The 16838-nt window shown below is 53.3% G+C and overlaps 1 protein-coding gene and 1 long non-coding RNA gene across 4 annotated transcripts; one reads left to right on the forward strand and one right to left on the reverse strand.

Moving 5' to 3' along the window:
* Nucleotides 1–4348: 4348 nt before the first annotated feature.
* On the reverse strand, nt 4349–6279 carry LOC143270235 (uncharacterized). Its single transcript, XR_013047333.1, has 3 exons — nt 6140–6279; nt 4788–4887; nt 4349–4477 (listed from the first exon to the last, which is right to left on the reverse strand). It is a non-coding gene; the product is annotated as an uncharacterized LOC143270235 (long non-coding RNA).
* A 114-nt stretch (nt 6280–6393) lies between these two features.
* Spmap2 (sperm microtubule associated protein 2) lies at nt 6394–16289 on the forward strand. Of its 3 annotated transcripts, none has more exons than XM_042267307.2 (8): nt 6394–6759; nt 7715–7834; nt 8096–8167; nt 8630–8691; nt 9339–9408; nt 10363–10480; nt 13229–13388; nt 14610–14840. In XM_042267307.2, exons 1-8 carry the CDS (start codon nt 6458–6460, stop codon nt 14705–14707), a joined length of 1002 nt encoding a protein of 333 aa, XP_042123241.1. In that variant the 5' UTR covers nt 6394–6457; the 3' UTR covers nt 14708–14840. The 3 variants fall into 3 exon arrangements, with proteins under 3 accessions (XP_042123241.1, XP_006978301.1, XP_006978300.1); XM_006978238.4 differs by lacking the exon at nt 14610–14840 and adding an exon at nt 15999–16289 and having other exon boundaries at nt 6395–6759; XM_006978239.4 differs by lacking the exons at nt 8096–8167; nt 14610–14840 and adding an exon at nt 15999–16289.
* Nucleotides 16290–16838: the final 549 nt, after the last annotated feature.

The following is a 16838-nucleotide window of genomic DNA, read 5'->3' on the forward strand; positions in this document are numbered from 1 at the left end:
GTAAATGACTCAGTTCTCTTTCTGACTTCTTCAATTCTGTCCCAAGCATTCAAAGCTGGTGCTTGGCATAGAGCCAGGGTGTGGTCATCATATAGAGACTATTTGTACATGAGCGTAATCTCCCTCTCCAAGAAGTCGGTCTTGGGAAATTTCAACACCTCTAGTCCTACTTCATTGTTCAATGGTCCTAGCCTCATCTTTCCACCAGATCCTCCACTGTAATTGAGGACCAGGCTCCAATACTGCTGTAACCAAGTCTCTCCAGTCTTGTGGGACAATTCTGTTACTAGTTGACCATGAAGTTAACATCTGCTTCACAAAAGGTGAATGCATACCACATGAGACTATCACTTTCTTAAATCTCCTCAAATCTACCATTTCCACAGGAGTCCAGGCAGCTCTTACACAGCCTTGGAGATACCCATCATTTGACAGTTCCAGTCAGGTGACTAGATAAATTAAGGTTGGTTATTTGATAACCTTGTTACATCATCATGCCTAACGATCAGCAGCTTAGCCCTCACCGAAATACTCTTTCTTACAGGCTTCTACTCAAAAGACCTAATCATCGAAGCCACAAACACATTGCTATACCAATGCCTGAGCCCTTTAATCACGGCAGTTGCCACCTCTCTAACAGGATTGTTCCTCTCTAATTTTATAGTATAATGATGAGGTTGGTTTTTCTTTAAATTCCTCTGTCTGTGTCTGAATATCTCTATTATCCATTTTAATAAGTTTTTCTAAGGCTTGTAACTTATCAGTCAAAATTGCATTATTTTCTTTAGTAATTATTTGTAAGGCTTGCATGTTATCAGTAGTAACCTCTTCTAAGTCCTGTATCTTATGAATAGCAAGTTTTTCTAAGGTTTGTATCTTATCAAATTTCTCATATTTGGCACTGATATCAACCAACTTTTTTAGAGATAAAACAAGAATTACCAAACTGATAATGATAGTAATTGACATTACGTAAATCCCATCAAAGTTAATTATCTCCTCATTTAATTGTTCTATTTCCAAACCATCCATTGTGTAGTCATGCAGAGTCCTAACTCCTAATTTTAATAGTGTTTCCCATTTTTTAATGTGAGAAAAGACTTTTTTTTTAAAACTAACTCTCCCTTTTAAGAATTCCCAACTGTCTCACCAAATCTGCTGCTGCTGCTGCTGCTGCTGCCGCTGAAGTGTGGTGCTGACTGCTGTTGTGTAGCACATCTGGGCAGAGAACACAGGGGTGCACAGCCTGGCTGAGGGCAGCTGCCACTGATGGCATGTCAGCAGCCTGAGGAGGGGGTGCAGGGAAAGCCCACACAGGAAAAGGAGCCAAAGAGCCTGCTGCCTGCTCGCGCCAAGCACAAAAGCAGCACTGGTGACCGGCAGGGAGTGAGAGCACAGAGCTGCCTGAAGGCAGGTGGGATGGTGAGGGGCTGACTCCTGCGGTGTCTGGAGCCCAGGGGCCTGTGGTGTTTGGTGCTTGTGGAGATTACTGTGGAGAGGCTGCAACAGGACAATTCCAGACTTGCTCAGAAGGCTTGGGGAAGAAAGGGAAAACCTAGCCGGCAGTGCTGTGACTCCAGGGGGTGCCAGCGGCTGCAAAGCCACAGGCAAGCGGCTATGGGGATTCATGCCCCAAAAGTTAGATGCTAGATGAAGCATAAATCTAAGTGATCTTATCAGTAAAAACCAGGAGTCAGATATTGGAGTAAAACCTGAAAGGTCAGAGAAGCAGGGGAGCAGCCACAGTCTCTTCTCCTCTGTTCTTCCAGTCCAAAAGGGACTGTCTGCCCTGCCTTACCACTTCCTGTTCCTCTCTGTACAGACCTCCAGATCTCTACGGCTAACTCTGCCCTCTGACTCCAAGCAAGCTTTGTCAGAACACAAACAAAATATCACACAATAGTTCTGGCTTTGTCAAAGAAATGTACAAGAGGTAAAGGACTGTGGACTCTTCCTCTGCAGTTAAAGAAAGCTGCCAAGGCCAGGCACGTGTCAGGGGTGTCCCTGCATGGAGGCCTGGAGAGGCCATTGCATGAAGCTGTGAAGGTCAAACCTGGATTGTCTTAGAGACCCCAAGACTTTGGAGACCCCAGTGATAGGAATCCTAGCCACGCCCCCATGATCCGCACATGCCCTGGTGAGACACTTAGTCAATTCTGCCTAGTCATTTCTGAGCCATACATCCTACATAATCCATGCGCTGTGTGGTCACATAAATAGTGCGTGGCGTGACCATGTGATCTATGCGCATGCGTGGAGTAGCCATGTGGGCCCATGTGTGCATGCACAGGGTAGTCCTTAAAAGGTGGATCACACGTACCCTCCCCCTTCTCTTCCTGTGTCTTTCCAGGAGGCCTGATCACTCCCTGTCCTTTTCTCCTTTTCTTAATAAAACTCTTGTTACTAGATTTTTATTGTGTTCCGTGACTTTTCCTCGCAGGGTAAGAGCACCGATAAAACCAATAGCCAGAGCTGTGGGATACTGACCAAGGGAGCTGCAGACACACGTGGAACCAGCCCAAGAGAGAGAAATGTATTCCAGTCAACAAAGCTGGAAGGGTGGAGCCGAATAAGCCCTTTGACACAGGACTTAGAGACACTGGATTTGGACTTTGTCCTGCTGAGGTTTGGTCCAGCATTTCCTCACTGTGTCCCCTTTCCTTTTGGAATGGTAATGTATATCTTGTGCCATGGCATATTGGATTTTATTAAGTGTTACAGTTAGGGAGAATGCCATGAGTCTCAGAAGAGACTTTGGACTTTTAAACAGTGTTGAGATTGTGAAAGGCTATGGTAGCTTTTGAAGTGGACTGAATGTATTTGCATTATGATGTAGCTACAAGCTTGTAGGGGACAGAGAGTGGAATGTGGTGGTTTAGATGAGAATATCTGTCATATATTTGAATGCTTGGTCCCTAGTTGGTGGAACTGTTTTGGGGTGACTAGGACATAGATGGAGTTTTCCTAAGCTGGCAGCCACTTCCCAAATAACTGACTCGGAGACTTAATATAAATTACAAATGCTTGACCAATAGCTCAGGCTTGTTACTAACTAGCTGTTACAACTTAACCCATTTCTATTAATCCATGTGCTGCCCCAAGGCTCGTGGCTTTTACCTCTATCCCATTTTGTGTGTCCAACTTGTTCTACATCTGGCTAGTGACTCCTCTGACTCCACCCTTCTTCATCCCAGCATTCTCTGTGTCTCAGGCTGTCTCACCCAACCCCTGTGCAGCTTTTGGCCAGTCAGCTTTTTATTAACAATGAGAGCAATACATATTTACAATGTACAGAAGGATTACTCCACATTGCGAGGATGTGTGGCCTTGTTGGGGGAGGTGTGTCATTGTGGCTGGGCTTTGAGGTTTCAAAAGCCCATGCCAGGCCCAGTCTCTTTTGTTCTATGCATCTCGTTTATGGAAAAGATGTAATGTCTCAGCTACTGCTCCAGCACCATGCCTGCATCCCTGCTGCCATGCTTCCCACCATAGTGGCCATGGGCTCACCCTTGGACACTGTAACCAAGCCTCCAGTTAAATTTTTTCTTTTATAAGTTGCCTTGGTCATAGTTGTAAGCATTCTGTATATGTGCAGCTCGGGGGTCTTGTCTGGTGCCTTATTACGTCATCAGCGGGCGACTGCGTCCCAGCCTAAAAGCCGAACATGCACCCCCACACTCTCTCTGCACCTCTCTCTCTCTCTCTCTCTCTCTCTCCTCTCTCTCTCCTTCTCCTAATAAAGCTCTAAAGGGTACCACTGGGTTCTGTCGTGACTGTGACCAGCACCGCCACGGTAACCAGTGCCAGCTACCAGCACTGTATACCCTTTCAATAGTGTCTCTTCGCAGCGATAGAACAGTAGCTAACAGACCTGCCAGGGCCGGGAGACGGTGTCCGATGCCCTGGAGCTGGGGTTACAGGCACCTGTGAGCTGCACGTGGGTGCTGGACCAAACCCAGGAGGAGCAGCAAGTGCTCTTAGCTGCTGAGCCATGCGCCCCCCCCCCCCCCAGTACAACTATTCTTATAGCTATTCCTGGGGTATATGAACAATTCTCAGAGGAAAACGGATTTTGAACAGAAACAGTTAAGCAGTCCTGCTTTCTCTTGCTAAGCCTGTGGTACCTCATCATGGTTCCCTCAACACACAAACAAGGAAGTGGAGGGACTTTGTTTCCTGCCTGGGACCCCCAAGATGTAGACTGTCCCTCTGTCCATCACCAGAATGCCCAGGGCCTGCAATGGTTCCAGTCCCTCCATCTTTGATATGCATTAGCCAGGGTTCTCCAGGGCATCATAAGGGACAGAATGAACATATGTAACAAAGGGCACTTGTTAAATTGTCTTACGGGATACGGGATGGACAGTGCAGCAATAGCCGTCTGAATTCTGCAGAGGTTGAGTGCCTTGCAACTGTCTCGTCCACGAGGCTGGGTGTCTTACCAGTCCCGATCTGGCACTGAAGGCCTGGAGGGATCCTGGAGAATCATTAGTCTTCAGTCCACCTTGCAAAGCTGAACAGGCTGGGTTTTGATGTCAGGTAGTGGTGGAGGCAACATCAGAATAGACGCACTCACCAGCAAGAGGCAAAGGCCAGCAGGGAGGTCTCCCTTCCCCTTAGACCTTACCGTCACTGGGCAGACTGGAAAGTACTGCCACTCTACGGGCTTGTCTCCCCGCCCTACCACCAGCTAATGTTTCCTGGAGATGCTCTCACAGACAAGCCAGGCTGATCTCTTACATGGCCCCAGATCCAATCAAATTGACAGCCAAAGTTAGCTAGCACACTTGTCAGAGGTTGGGATGTCACCCTGGGTCTGGCCCCTTGGTTGTGACCTTTGAACTGGCATTGCCTCCAAGGCTCCTGTCTCAGTTAGGGTTTCCATTGCTGTGAAGAGACACCATGACCACAGCAACTCTTATAAAGGAAAACTCTTAATCGCAGCGGCTTGCTTGCAGTTTCTGAAGTTCAGTCCATTGTCATCATGGCAGGAGCATGGCCCCATGCAGGCAGACATGGTGCTGGCTACATATTGATCAGAAGGCAACAGGAAGTAAACTGACACTGAGTGAAGCTTAAGCAAAAGAGACCCCAAAGCCCGCCCCCACCGTGACACACTTCCTTCAACAAGGCCACACCTCCCAATGGTGCCACTCCCTGTGAGCTTATGGGGGCCAGTTACATTCAAAGTACTACAGCGCCTTTGGGTCCTGCCCCTGCCACCCCCCCTTGACCTCCTCTGGCAGTAAAGGTGGAGGTAAAGGCTCTGTAGCCATGGAATGGGGGCCAAGGTCCTCTGTGCCATTAACTCCCGACACGTCCAGGCTGGAGATGGGAGCTGTGTTGGCAGTACCCTCTGTCAGAGCCATAATCTCACTGTGAGGATGCATGGTGGCATATTTGGAAGGTACTTCTTACGTAACTTGGGGACAGAGTCTGCTTGTGTGGCAGTACTGTGAGCTGTGAGGACCTGAGAGTCAGCTGCCAGAGGAGGAAGTAGAGACCTAGCTCCCTCTCTGAGGGAAGCTCCAGAAAGCAAAGACTCATCTATCGGGTCACCTGTCATCAGACTAACAGGCTCTGTGGCCACGGAACGGCTGCTTGAGCATCAGACATTAAAAACAGGCCCAACCATAGATAGGAAGAAGAGATGAGGTCTCTTGTTGCGGTAACGCCAGCATTACCGATAACCGTTCACCATGTCCGAGCGAAGGGCTGCGGATTAAAAAATAGAGACAAGAGACAGCGGGTCATCCGTATGATTGGATGTCGAATGCCGTTTATTGAAAGAGGGAAGAAACCTTAAATACGTACAGGCTTACAGCACAAATGGAGGAACCCCCGGAGGGCAGAAGTTCGCTGTCAATGGTCTACATTCCAGACCCAATGTTCTACAATCTTGCATCTAAGTAGTTAACGCCCAAAATGCAGGATACACAAACAAGGAACTTCCCTTAAGCATTCAGAAGTGTGGATACCGGCAGGGAATCTGAATAGGGAGGACATCTGATCAAGGTCAAGCAAGCAAGGCCGCAGCCACTCCCAGTCGGGGGCCAGGGCCCATGGCGCCCACAGTCTCTTTTAAGGAAAAAGAGGAAGAATCCATGTCCAGAAATCCCCGTGCATTCCACAGACCCACCCATGGGAGGGGGTACAGCCTCCTGTGAGATCTGAATCCGGGCTTGACTCTGGAGTCCAGTGCAGATGGGCCATCTCAGCACTCAGGAGGCTGGGCTTGAGGCTAGCCTGGGCCATATAGTGAGACCCTGTCACCCCTTGTCCCCCACTCCAAAAGAAAGACATGTATGGTGGGCCCCTGAGCTGTGCACCTCAGACCTGGCTCCCTGGAATGGGGGCCTCAGAATCCACGGGTGGGCATTCTCCTGTTGCTGTGGCAACCACAGACGCTCTTGGGTGTTGAGGGAGTGAGTTTAGAGGGTTAGAAGGGATCGAGCACATGGGGGAACTCGGCGAACACCGCGCCAGTTTGCTTAACAACCCCGCCCCCGAGGCCAAGACCTCAGGTGGGTCAGAGCATGGGCAGAGCAATGGCGGTCTGGGCAATGGCGGTCTGGGCCACCAGAGTGCGTCCTTTGAGAGCCCCTGGCTCCAGGGTTCCCAGGCCACCGAAGGGGTAGACGCAGAAGACCCAGAGGAAGAGATTCCCCCGGAGGAGGTGCCTGGGGAAGAGCTCCCCGAGGCCCCCAATCTGGAAGACAGTCTTGGACGAGAGTTGGAGGTGGAAGTGGTTGAAATGAGGTAGGTGTCGGGGAGCTGGGGGGCAGGTGGGTGCCGGGAGGAGGCATACACTGACATTCCCGTCTATCCTGGCCATCGTCCTTCCCCTTAGAGACCCCAGCTTCCCAGAGGCTGGGAGCTGTCGATAACTGCCTGCTCTGGTCCTGACACACAGCAGCTCTTCAGTAAACACTGGTGAGAAAAGTGCTGTGCCACCTTTCCTGGGCCACCAACCAGCTCCCAATCATGACACGGACTTGTATTAGTCATGAGTGCTCAGTCTTAGCTTGGGCTCGTCCCACTGGCTCTTTTAACTCAGTTTACCCTGTTTCTCTTCATCTACGCTTTGCCTCAGGGCTTTGTACCTTTTTTCCGCTCTGTATGTCCTACTTTTCCTGCTTCTTCTGTGTCTGTCTGTCTGTCTGGCAGCTGCCTGGCTGCCTGGCCCCGGGTGGCTCACTCTCTTTCTCCCTCATTCTCTCTCTCTCTCTTGTTCCCTTCCCCTCCCCTCTTCTCTCTCCTCTCAAGCCTAGATTCCTCCTCCTACTTATTCTCTCTGCCTGCCAGCCCTGCCTATCCCTCTCCCGCATAACTATTGGCTGTCCAGCTTTTTGTTAGACCAATCAGGTGCCTTGGGCAGGCAATGCAACACATCTTTACATGGTTAGACAAGTGCAACATAAACAATATAGCACGTCTTTACTTACTTAAAGTAACATTCCACAACAAGTGAGCACTGCGCTTTCTCCCAACAGCCCCAGGAGGTGGGAGCTGGCTTCTTCCAGTTCCATGGGCTCAGGGCTCAGTTTATGAACCGTGGGGAGCCTGGGTGATGCCAAACTCCTTCACAGAGTGACGAGGCACCAGGAGCCCAGACTTGACCAAAGATTTCCGATGAGGGGAGGGCAGACTGCTCTGTAGGTTCCCAGACCCATCAAGGTGGACCAGCAGACGCTGACACCACACTCTCTCGCAGCCAGCTGTCCATCACGGAGCGGACTCCCAGTGTCTCCATGGCCAAGAGCAAGAAAAAGAAGGGCCGTAGGCTGCTGGAGCTGGCAAAGCCCAAGACCAACTGGCAATGCCTGAGAGACAGGTGAGGGCTGGGGCCCATGAGGTGGCGAGGCAATGGGAGCCCCGGCCCTCTGTGCTCTTCTGACCCCGTCTCCAACCCGTCCTCCTCCTCCCTGCGTCACCTGGGGCAGGGCACCTAGAGAACACACGGGTGTCGGGGAAGCGTCAGGCAGACACCAGGGGTTGGGCCCTTGGGTGGTAACTCGTGGAGAGTGAGGAATCTGGGAGCCAGTGGGGACCCAGAGGCAAAGGCAGGGCCTGGGACCCTGTCTCGTCGCCGCAGGAAGGGGTGCTGTTGTAAGGGCTATGCCTGGATGTCCCCACGCAAGAACAACTTGCAGTTCTGCCTGTATTGGTGAGTTGGGGTGTCCCCTCCCTCTGTCACCTGTGCATGTCAGGGACATGCCAGGCCAAGGGGTACACCTGAGCTGCCTTCTCTCCAGGGACCAGGTTCTGGGGGTGGAGGGCTCTTGGATGGGGGCTCCCTCATGCTAGGACTGCCCAGCCTCCTGCTGGGCACTGGGCCTGCTGGGCAGCGTCTGCACACCCGAGGGCCTAGCTCTCCAAAGTGCACTTGGTCTGCCCCCCTGCCCCATCTTGGAACAGGGGCCTTGCTCGAGATAATCTGTTTCCCCTGGTGCTCGCGGCCCTAGTCCAGCCCAGTCTTCCTTTCCTCCGTGTCCTCCTTCCATTTCCTCAGGCTGCCCTCCCTGGCTCCCCAGCTTCATATCCAATGTTCCAGGGCCCCAGGCTTCCCTTCCCCAGCAGGGCACAGGGCACAGGGCACTCTGCCCTGAGCTGCTCGGCTGTATTCCAGGCCTTCTGTATACTGGACCGAGCGATTTATCGAGGACACCACCTTGACCATCACGGTCCCTGGTAGGTTCCGTCTCTCCAGGGTAGCCTGGGTGTCCTCTGCCTAGCCTGGGGCCTGCTGGCTCCATTCAGTATGTGGCCACGTGGGTCACCTCCCCAGGCTTCCCCCACCTCCCTGAGTGGCTAGAATCCTGTAGACACATCACGGAGGAAGGGGTTCAGGACAGAGTCTTCAAGGCAAATCTGGACAGGGCTAGTGTTTGTGCTACGGAGATCCCACCTTCTTCCCCAAGTGGGATCCATCTTCTTTGAGAACATGGACTCCTTCAAATAAAGCCCTCTCCCAACAAGAGCTCCCATGTGGATGAGCCTAGCCAGCAGGGTCTCTCTTGGGGCTCCAGACTCAGCCATGGCCCACAAGCCCTGGAAATCCTAGGCTGGCACTAACTTCTGACAAAAACCCCATTTCTGAGCCTCTCGCGTTCAGTCCTGGGGAGGAAGGAGCCATAGTCTTATCATCCTGGCCTCTGTATTATGCCTGTTCTCCCTATGATAGGGTGGCTGTGGATACCTTTTGGCAAAGTGTCTGCCCATGTCTCTAGCCTGTGCCCCCTGCCTGGACCGGTGGAGGACTGAGTAGAACCCTGGGGTGGAGGGTGGTTCCCGCTGGGGCCCAGGATAGCTGTGGTGACTGGACCATTTCCGTTCAGCGGTGTCCCACCGAGTGGAGGAGTTGTCGCGGCCCAAGAGGTTCTACCTGGAATATTACAACAATAACAGGTGAGAGAGAGAGAGCGGGTGGGAGCCCTGGCTCTGAGCCTCCTCCTGTTTCTTTCCAAGATGCGCTTAGCATGTCCCACTTCTGGGTCTTGAGTCTCAAGAGCTCCCAGCCAATGTCCCATGGTGGACTGACCTCGGTGGTCATGGGGACCGCACCCACAGGTGACCAACCTGGCCTCACGCGCCCTTGGCATTCGTGACTGGAGGTTATAGAGGCGGGACCTAGAGGACAGTCATGCTTTCTGAAGCCTGTCCTCAGAGCCCCTCAGGCAAAGCTTTGCTGTCTCTGTGCACAGAGGAAATGCACTCTCACTGACAGCTGCACTGTGGGGTCCTGGGTTCCTCACCTGTGTTTACGCACAGTCCTATCGTGCCTTGGCACTGTGTTACCACCTGAGTGGGAGGAGCTGAAGTCACGTTCACTCGTGGGTGGCGATGCCCCCCCCCACCTCCGGCACTGGGGTGGATTTCAGAGTGAGCTGCCGCATTCCCACCTCAAACGGCCGATGGGAGGGGTGGGTTAGCAACCGCAGAAGCTCAGGTCCGCGGCGCCATTCTTGTGGCAGGGTTTGCTCCCGGACGGACGGGGCAGAGAGGGGACCTGCTTTTACCCTTTGAGCTCAGGGTAGTCACCGTCCTAGCCTTTTGGGGCAGCCACAGGACACGTTTTCTCTGGGTCCTCATCCCCATCAGGCTATTTTGCCTGGCCCTTTGCCGCACAGGAAGGTGGGAAAAGAAAGTACACACCCGAGGGTGGCCCACCCTCTGGGCTGGACACCTGGGAGAGATCTGTTTTGGCCCCTGCTGGAGCTCCCCTAGGAGGCATTTCCTGCCCCAATGTCCTCACACATCCCAGGAGCATCCTGGGCATTCTGAGAAATACCACACACACACACAGTCCCTGAGAGCTTTCCAGAGGGGTGGGATGATGGCTGAACTCCGGATGCCTTTTAGGACAACGCCCATCTGGCCCATCCCTCGGTCCACTTTGGAGTATCAACCGTCTAACCGGCTGAAGCAACTGGCTATTCCAAAGGTTCGCAACAACATCTGGAGCATTAACATGTCTGAGGTAGGTGGGGCTTGCCCCCCCACACCGGATGGGACAGTGGGGACAGCAGCGTGTAGCTGGGTGTAGGTGAGGGGACGGGGTGTAGCCTCTATGGGGTGGATGGATGCTCCCCCGCACTCTGGCCCTTGAACCTTGTCGCCCTCCCCTGCCCTCCGTGGGATTCCAAGACTTCTTGATCATTCCCGTCAACCCAGCATCTGGTCTCCAGCCTGGATGGGGCTCCACTGTGAAGTGACACCACCCAACGGGATGTGACCAGTCACTCTGGGTGGTCATCTCAACCCATTTCTTTTTTTTTTTAATTTAATTTTTTTATTTTATAATTTTAAGGTCCAGCTGGGGTTCCCTGGCCAGACAGTCTGAGTCATGAGCCCCAGGTTCAGGGAGAGACCCTGTCTCCAAATTGAAAAACCTTTCCAGGCACGATGGTGAATACCTTTAATCCCAGCACTGCAGAGGCAGGAGGAGGTGGGAAGAGTCAGGATGCAGGTGGATCTCTGAGAGTTCAAGTCCACCCTGGACTACATAATGAATTCCAGGGCAGTCAGGGCTATGTAGAGAGAGACCTTGTCTCAAAAACAAACAAACACTGCCCCCGCCCCAACCAAACTAAATTAAAGTGGCACACATCTGTCATCCATGGCACTCATGTGGTGGATGTAGGAGGGTCAGGAGTTCAAGGCCACCTTTAGCTACTTAACAAGTTCAAGGCTAGCCTGGGCTACTTGAGACCCTGTTTCAAAAACACAAAACAAGTCCTGGCAACATACCACCTCTCTCATAACACTCCCAATCACGCTTCTGATAGACCAAGGAAAGTTTAAAAGCAGAACAAAAACACACTACAAAATAACAAGAATTCCTTAACATGTGTTCAAAAGTGTGGCCTGGACTGAGTTCCCCACTCGTCTCAGGTGACTTTTGAACTTGGATTTCATTTGGATCCAAATGAGAACATGGTTCTTTCCGCCCACCGCCTCCTGTCCCCACACTCACACTTGGCGTGGTGCATCCACCCCCTTCCCACATTCAGGCCACTCCTGGTCCCTCAGGGCTGCAATCCCCTGAGTTCTCCGTGGTCTCCCGGAACCTCTGAAGAGTCCAAGTTCCTGGGTCTGGAGTTGAGACCCCACCGGGAACTTTCTATCCTTCTGCAAGTTCCTCCCCTGTAACAGGTGAAGGTCTAGCCTCAGCCAAGCCCAGCTTTGCCCAGAACAATTCCTCAGTTGTACTAGTCCTACACAAGGCCCACCTTGCGTGTGTCTTGGCACTGTGGTTACTGGCCTGGTCTCTCGGGGGACTGCTGTCACTGTCCATCATGTGGTCCTGAAACCAGCTCACTGGAGCTGGAACTGTGTCTTCCTGTGTGCATTGGCTTTTGCAGAGCTCAATAAGTCCTGCTAGGTTGTTGACCCGTGCGGGTTTCTCTCTTGGTCTGTGAGGAGCAAGGTTAAGGGACCTGTGAGAGGGTCAGTGGGGAAGACTCAGGCTGGGAAATGAGCGGCAGCCATAGATCTAATTCTGAGGGCTTGGACAGTGGGTCGGGGCTGGAGAGATGGCTCAGCTATTAGGAGCCCTGGAGGATCTGGGCAGCACACCCCTGCTGGTGTCTCCAGTTCCAGAAGAGTTGGCACCCTCTTCTGGCCACTGAAGGCAGTGCACACATGTGATGCACAGGCATACACATAAAAATTATAAAAATATTTTTAATAAAAGAACGTACCTTAGGGAAATATGTCCTTTAGCCTGCCTCCCTTTCCCACCTCAGCAGCCCCTCACGGCCTCCCCCTCCACCTCAGCAGCCCCTCATGACCTCCCCCTCCACCTCAGCAGCCCCTCATGACCTCCCCCTCCACCTCAGCAGCCCCTCATGGCCTCCCCCCTCCACCTCAGCAGCCCCTCATGACCTCCCCCTCCACCTCAGCAGCCCCTCATGACCTCCCCCTCCACCTCAGCAGCCCCTCATGGCCTCTCCATATTCCCACTGCACCTCAGGAGCTCATTCCGTCCTCCTCCTCGCTGGTGACTGGTGTCCACCTCCCCCACCCTTCCACACTCACAGTGTAACCATTGGCTTATGTGGCAGCGTTTTAACCCACGTCCCATCTTGATCAGGTGAATTCAGCGAAGCTACTTGCTGGCTTTGCATGGGTGCTACCTATTGATGCCAGAGCTGTGAGGTACGGACCCCTCCAGGCTGTGCACAGAGCTGCTCTCCTGCTGTAGTGCATGGCAGATCTGCTACCACATTGTCACAGCGTGTTGTCAAGTGATTGTCCAGTGATAACCTGCTTTCTCTCTGTTTATTATTTATTTTATTCATTTTGAGACACGGTTTCACTCTGCAGACCCAGCTGGCCTTAGACTCACAGAGATCTGTCTGCCTCTGCCTCCCAAATGCCAGATTAAAGGCGTGCGCCGCTGTGCTGGACTATTATTATAGTCTTCCTGGTATTTTGTTTTTATGATTTACCTTTTCAAAGTCAGCTGAGAGCATCTTGTGGGCTCTTTGTGTTCTAAGGGCCACTAATCCTTGTTGAGCACATTGCAAATCTAATTTCTCCCTGGGAGTCAGGGTGCTCCCGCCGCGCGGATGGTGAGGGTGCTCCCGCCGCGCGGATGGTGAGGGTGCTCCCGCCCCACGGATGGTGAGGGTGCTCCCGCCCCGCGGATGGTGAGGGTGCTCCCGCCCCGCGGACGGTGAGAAGTCCTGACTGCTTCACTCTTTCCCTCCATTCCCGCTTCCAGATTTCCCAGGTGTCCAGAGCAGCCCAGATGGCAGTCCCCACCCCACGGACTCTTCACCTGGCCAAGCCCAGGCCCCCGGCCACCCTGTTGGAAGAGTGGGACCCTATGCCGAAGCCCAAGCCTCACGTGTCAGACTACAACCGCCTCCTTCAGCTGGCAAGTGAGTGGATGCCCTCCTGGATGTGGCATGGGTGAGGAGGCAGGGTCGAGGCCTGTCTTTGCCAGGGTGTGTGCCTTCTGTATGCTTCATCCCCCTCAACTGCAGACTGGCTGTCTGAAACCTGGAAACTATCAGATAAAGTGGGTGCAGGACACGAAGCTGAGGGCAGGCACCCAGCAGCCAGACTGTGCTGTGAGGGCTGCTTTGAAACAATTATTTGATCCCCTTCCGTGTGAAAGCTGAGTAGCCATTCACCAGTGGCAAAAGTAATGCACACTGTTCACCGAAAAGACAAAAGAGCCTAAAGAAGGAAGTGGAAATAACACCTAACGTCACAGCTTCTTACACACACACACACACACACACACACACACACACAGCGCAGACTCCCCCTCCTGTGTCATCCCCGCACCAGTCCACCTCAGTCTACACACTTTTTGCACTCGGCGTCACTGCCTATGAGTGACGTCTTCTCCATAAACTGTCACGCACGTGTGCAGGACCTGAGCGCCCAGAGTCACTGTGTCTGTGCTGCGCTGGGCCGGTGCCGTTTGCCCTCAGCCTCCCCCACCTCCTCCCCAGCTATGGTCTCGGGGTTGGGTTCACAGTATGGAGGTGCTCTTTATAAAGGATGGTAACTAATCCTTTGTCAGAGCCCCCTAGGTGACTCCTTCCAATCTCACCTGGTCCTTTTAAATTTTGCCTGTGGGGTTTTCTGTTTGTTCTCTTGTTCGTTCTTGCAATACCGAGGGTGAGCGTGTGTGAGCATGTGTGAGCATGTGTGAGCGTGTGTGAGCGTGTGTGAGCTTGTGTGAGTGTGTGAGCGTGTGTGTGAGCGTTTGTGAGTGTGTGAGCGTGTTTGAGTGTGTGAGCGTGTGTGAGTGTGTGAGCATGTGTGAGCTTGTGTGAGCTTGTGTGAACGTGTGTGAGCTTGTGTGAGCTTGTGTGAGCATGTGTGAGCATGTGTGAGCATGCACGTCCTCGTGTGTGCTCCTCTCCCCCAGGCCTCCCTGTGTCCACTGTGGGTGAGGGCAGCTTCAGGCTTGTGGGTCCGACAAGTGCCCAGCCACAGAGGACGGTGACCGGCACCTCTTGGAGCCCCGCGCTTGCCGGGCACTTGCCTGGGGTGTGCTTGGCTGTGGGTGGGAGCACGCGCCCAGTTCTGCTTCTGCCGGAGCAGAAGAGGGGGTCCCTTCTCCACTGTCATGCTGTGCTTCACAGAGTTTAAAAGCCCAGCTGTTGGGGCACTGAATGTTCTTCCAGAGGACCTGGGTTCGATTCCTCCCAGCACCCACACGGCAGCTCAAAAACGTCAGTAACTCCAGCGCCAGGGGAACCGACACCCTCTTCTGGCCTCTGAGGGCACCAGGCACGCATGTGGCGCACAGACGTGCATACGGACAAAAACACTCGTACATATTAAACAATAAAGTCATTTTTAAAGAGAGAAAAGCTTAGGTGTCACAATGGCTGAAAGGTTCCATGATCTGAGTCCCCTGCCCCACACCACCGAGTCCCAGACGCTGGCTCATTTCTAGCCCAGAAACTTGGTTAGCAGAGCTTTGATCCAGCTGGGGGCTTCCCGGGATTTGAGGGAAGGACTTGTGTTAGCTGCTTTTCCTCTTGCCAGATGAAAGCAGTTCAGGAAGGGCAGCTTTTGGTTCACGGCTTGGGGGGGGCAGCCCCCAGGACGGTGCCGCCTCATTCAGGGTGGGCTTTCCTGGCTCTGTTAAACCTTTCTAGAAAGGTTGTCATAGACACACCCTGAGGTGTGTTTCCATGACAGGTTCCGTTTCTCTCCCCAGGGCCTCTGTACAGTCGGGCTGTTGGTCCTCGGAGACCATGTCCATCTTCCCTGAGGCCTAGGCAGACAGGGGCTTGATGGAGGCAGCAGCTGTTCTGTTTTGGGAGGATGGGCGTGTGAGACAGGGGCACGCGCGGGGGTGGGGTGGGGTGGGGGGTGCTGACCAGGAAGAGGCCCAGAGCCACACGCCAGGGAGAAGCACTGTAACCCTGCACCCCATCCCAGAGGTGTAGGGCACAACAGGCAATGCTCTTCTCTCCACCACCACCACCACCAGGTCCGGGTGGGGAAGGCCCATGTTCTCCCTGGTACCTGTGGCCTCCTTTCTGAGTGCCATGACCCATGGAAACACCTTCACAATTCACCCTCTTAAAGGGTGGTTTATGATGTTTTCACAAACCTTCCCAGTCATCACCTATCTGGTTCCAGAACATTCTGTCACCACAAAAGAAAACCTTGTCCTCATGAGCAGTCACTTGGTCCTCTGTACCCCTGAATCCACTCCCCTTTTTGGATTCACCTGCACTGATGTTTCCTGTCACAGACTCCTATGCTACGTGTCCTTTTGTGTCTGTCCTCTCCCTGTCCTTGAGCCCCACCCCCAATCCCTCATGCTGTGTTGTTTCCGAGCCTCGGTCCTGTTCATGGCTGTGTAATACTCCAGTGTGTGGATGCCGTGTGCTCTGAGTGACACTGTGAGCGTGGCCCACACAGATTCTGTCACTCGTTTGCTGGTGGGCAGACCCAGGTTGGAGCTTGGCCCGAAAAGTCTGAGCCTGGCCTTGTTCCTCTCTTCTGCCCTCTAGCACCCAAGGCCATGTCAGAAAAGTGTGTTCCTGACCGCAGTCCTCAGTGGGAGGTCCTGGAAGCCACCAAGAGAGCAGTGGCCAGTTCACGGATCATCTCTCTGGCCCAGCCCAGAATACGCAAGGACCTCAATGAGGGCTACAACCCGTACTACATCTCCCCGGCCTCTCTGGTGGCTCAGGCATCTCCTCGCATTTACGAGCTTGCCACCCCTAAATACATCACCAAGAAAGTGTGACCGCCAGGCCTGATCTCCAGCCCACCCCCAGTAAACACCCAAGTGCATCCTTGCCTGTGTGCATGATTCACTAAGCTCCGTGGCCTGGGTCGGGGGCGGGCAGGGACGCCAAAGGCCAGAACAATAATAACGTTATTTTTGCATTCTACCTGGGATGTGCGGCCCTTTTATTTTTCAAGCTTCTCTTTCCATCTCGAGGGCCTCTGCGGCCGGGACTCAGCTCCTTGTCCCATCTTGCTCCCTAGACTTTCCCCATCCAGCTGCCTCCCACATGCCCACGTGGACCTCAAGTTCAGCCCCATGGCATGCTGGTCCTTGTGGCGACCGGATGAGAAGATGATCGTCCTCTCATGGGGTTCCCGCGGAACTTGTCACAGGGTCATGGTGTTTGGAGGGAGGGATGGGAGGCAGTGAGGCTGGGAGGGGAGAACTCTTGGCCCATTCTGCCATCCGAGGGTCCTTCACTGTACAAGCCGGGGGCACACGGCAGAACATGGCTTCCGGAGTTGTCAGAAAGAGACTTCTGTCGATCAGTTCCTCAGACGCGGGCAGCTGGTTATGCATTGCAGACGGACTGAGCAGGCTCCGGGTTCCCAGTGAA

The sequence above is a fragment of the Peromyscus maniculatus genome, chromosome 22 (genome assembly GCF_049852395.1).
Source record: "Peromyscus maniculatus bairdii isolate BWxNUB_F1_BW_parent chromosome 22, HU_Pman_BW_mat_3.1, whole genome shotgun sequence".
Taxonomy (NCBI): domain Eukaryota; kingdom Metazoa; phylum Chordata; class Mammalia; order Rodentia; family Cricetidae; genus Peromyscus; species Peromyscus maniculatus.

Excerpts from the sequence above, each read along its gene's own strand:
- Spmap2 (XM_006978238.4), top strand. The coding sequence starts at position 6,458 with ATGGGGGAACTCGGCGAACACCGCGCCAGTTTGCTTAACAACCCCGCC. Across the intron at positions 7,835-8,095 it reads TGGCAATGCCTGAGAGACAG|GAAGGGGTGCTGTTGTAAGG; the intron begins GTGAGGGCTGGG and ends TCGTCGCCGCAG. Across the intron at positions 13,389-15,998 it reads CCGCCTCCTTCAGCTGGCAA|CACCCAAGGCCATGTCAGAA; the intron begins GTGAGTGGATGC and ends TCTGCCCTCTAG.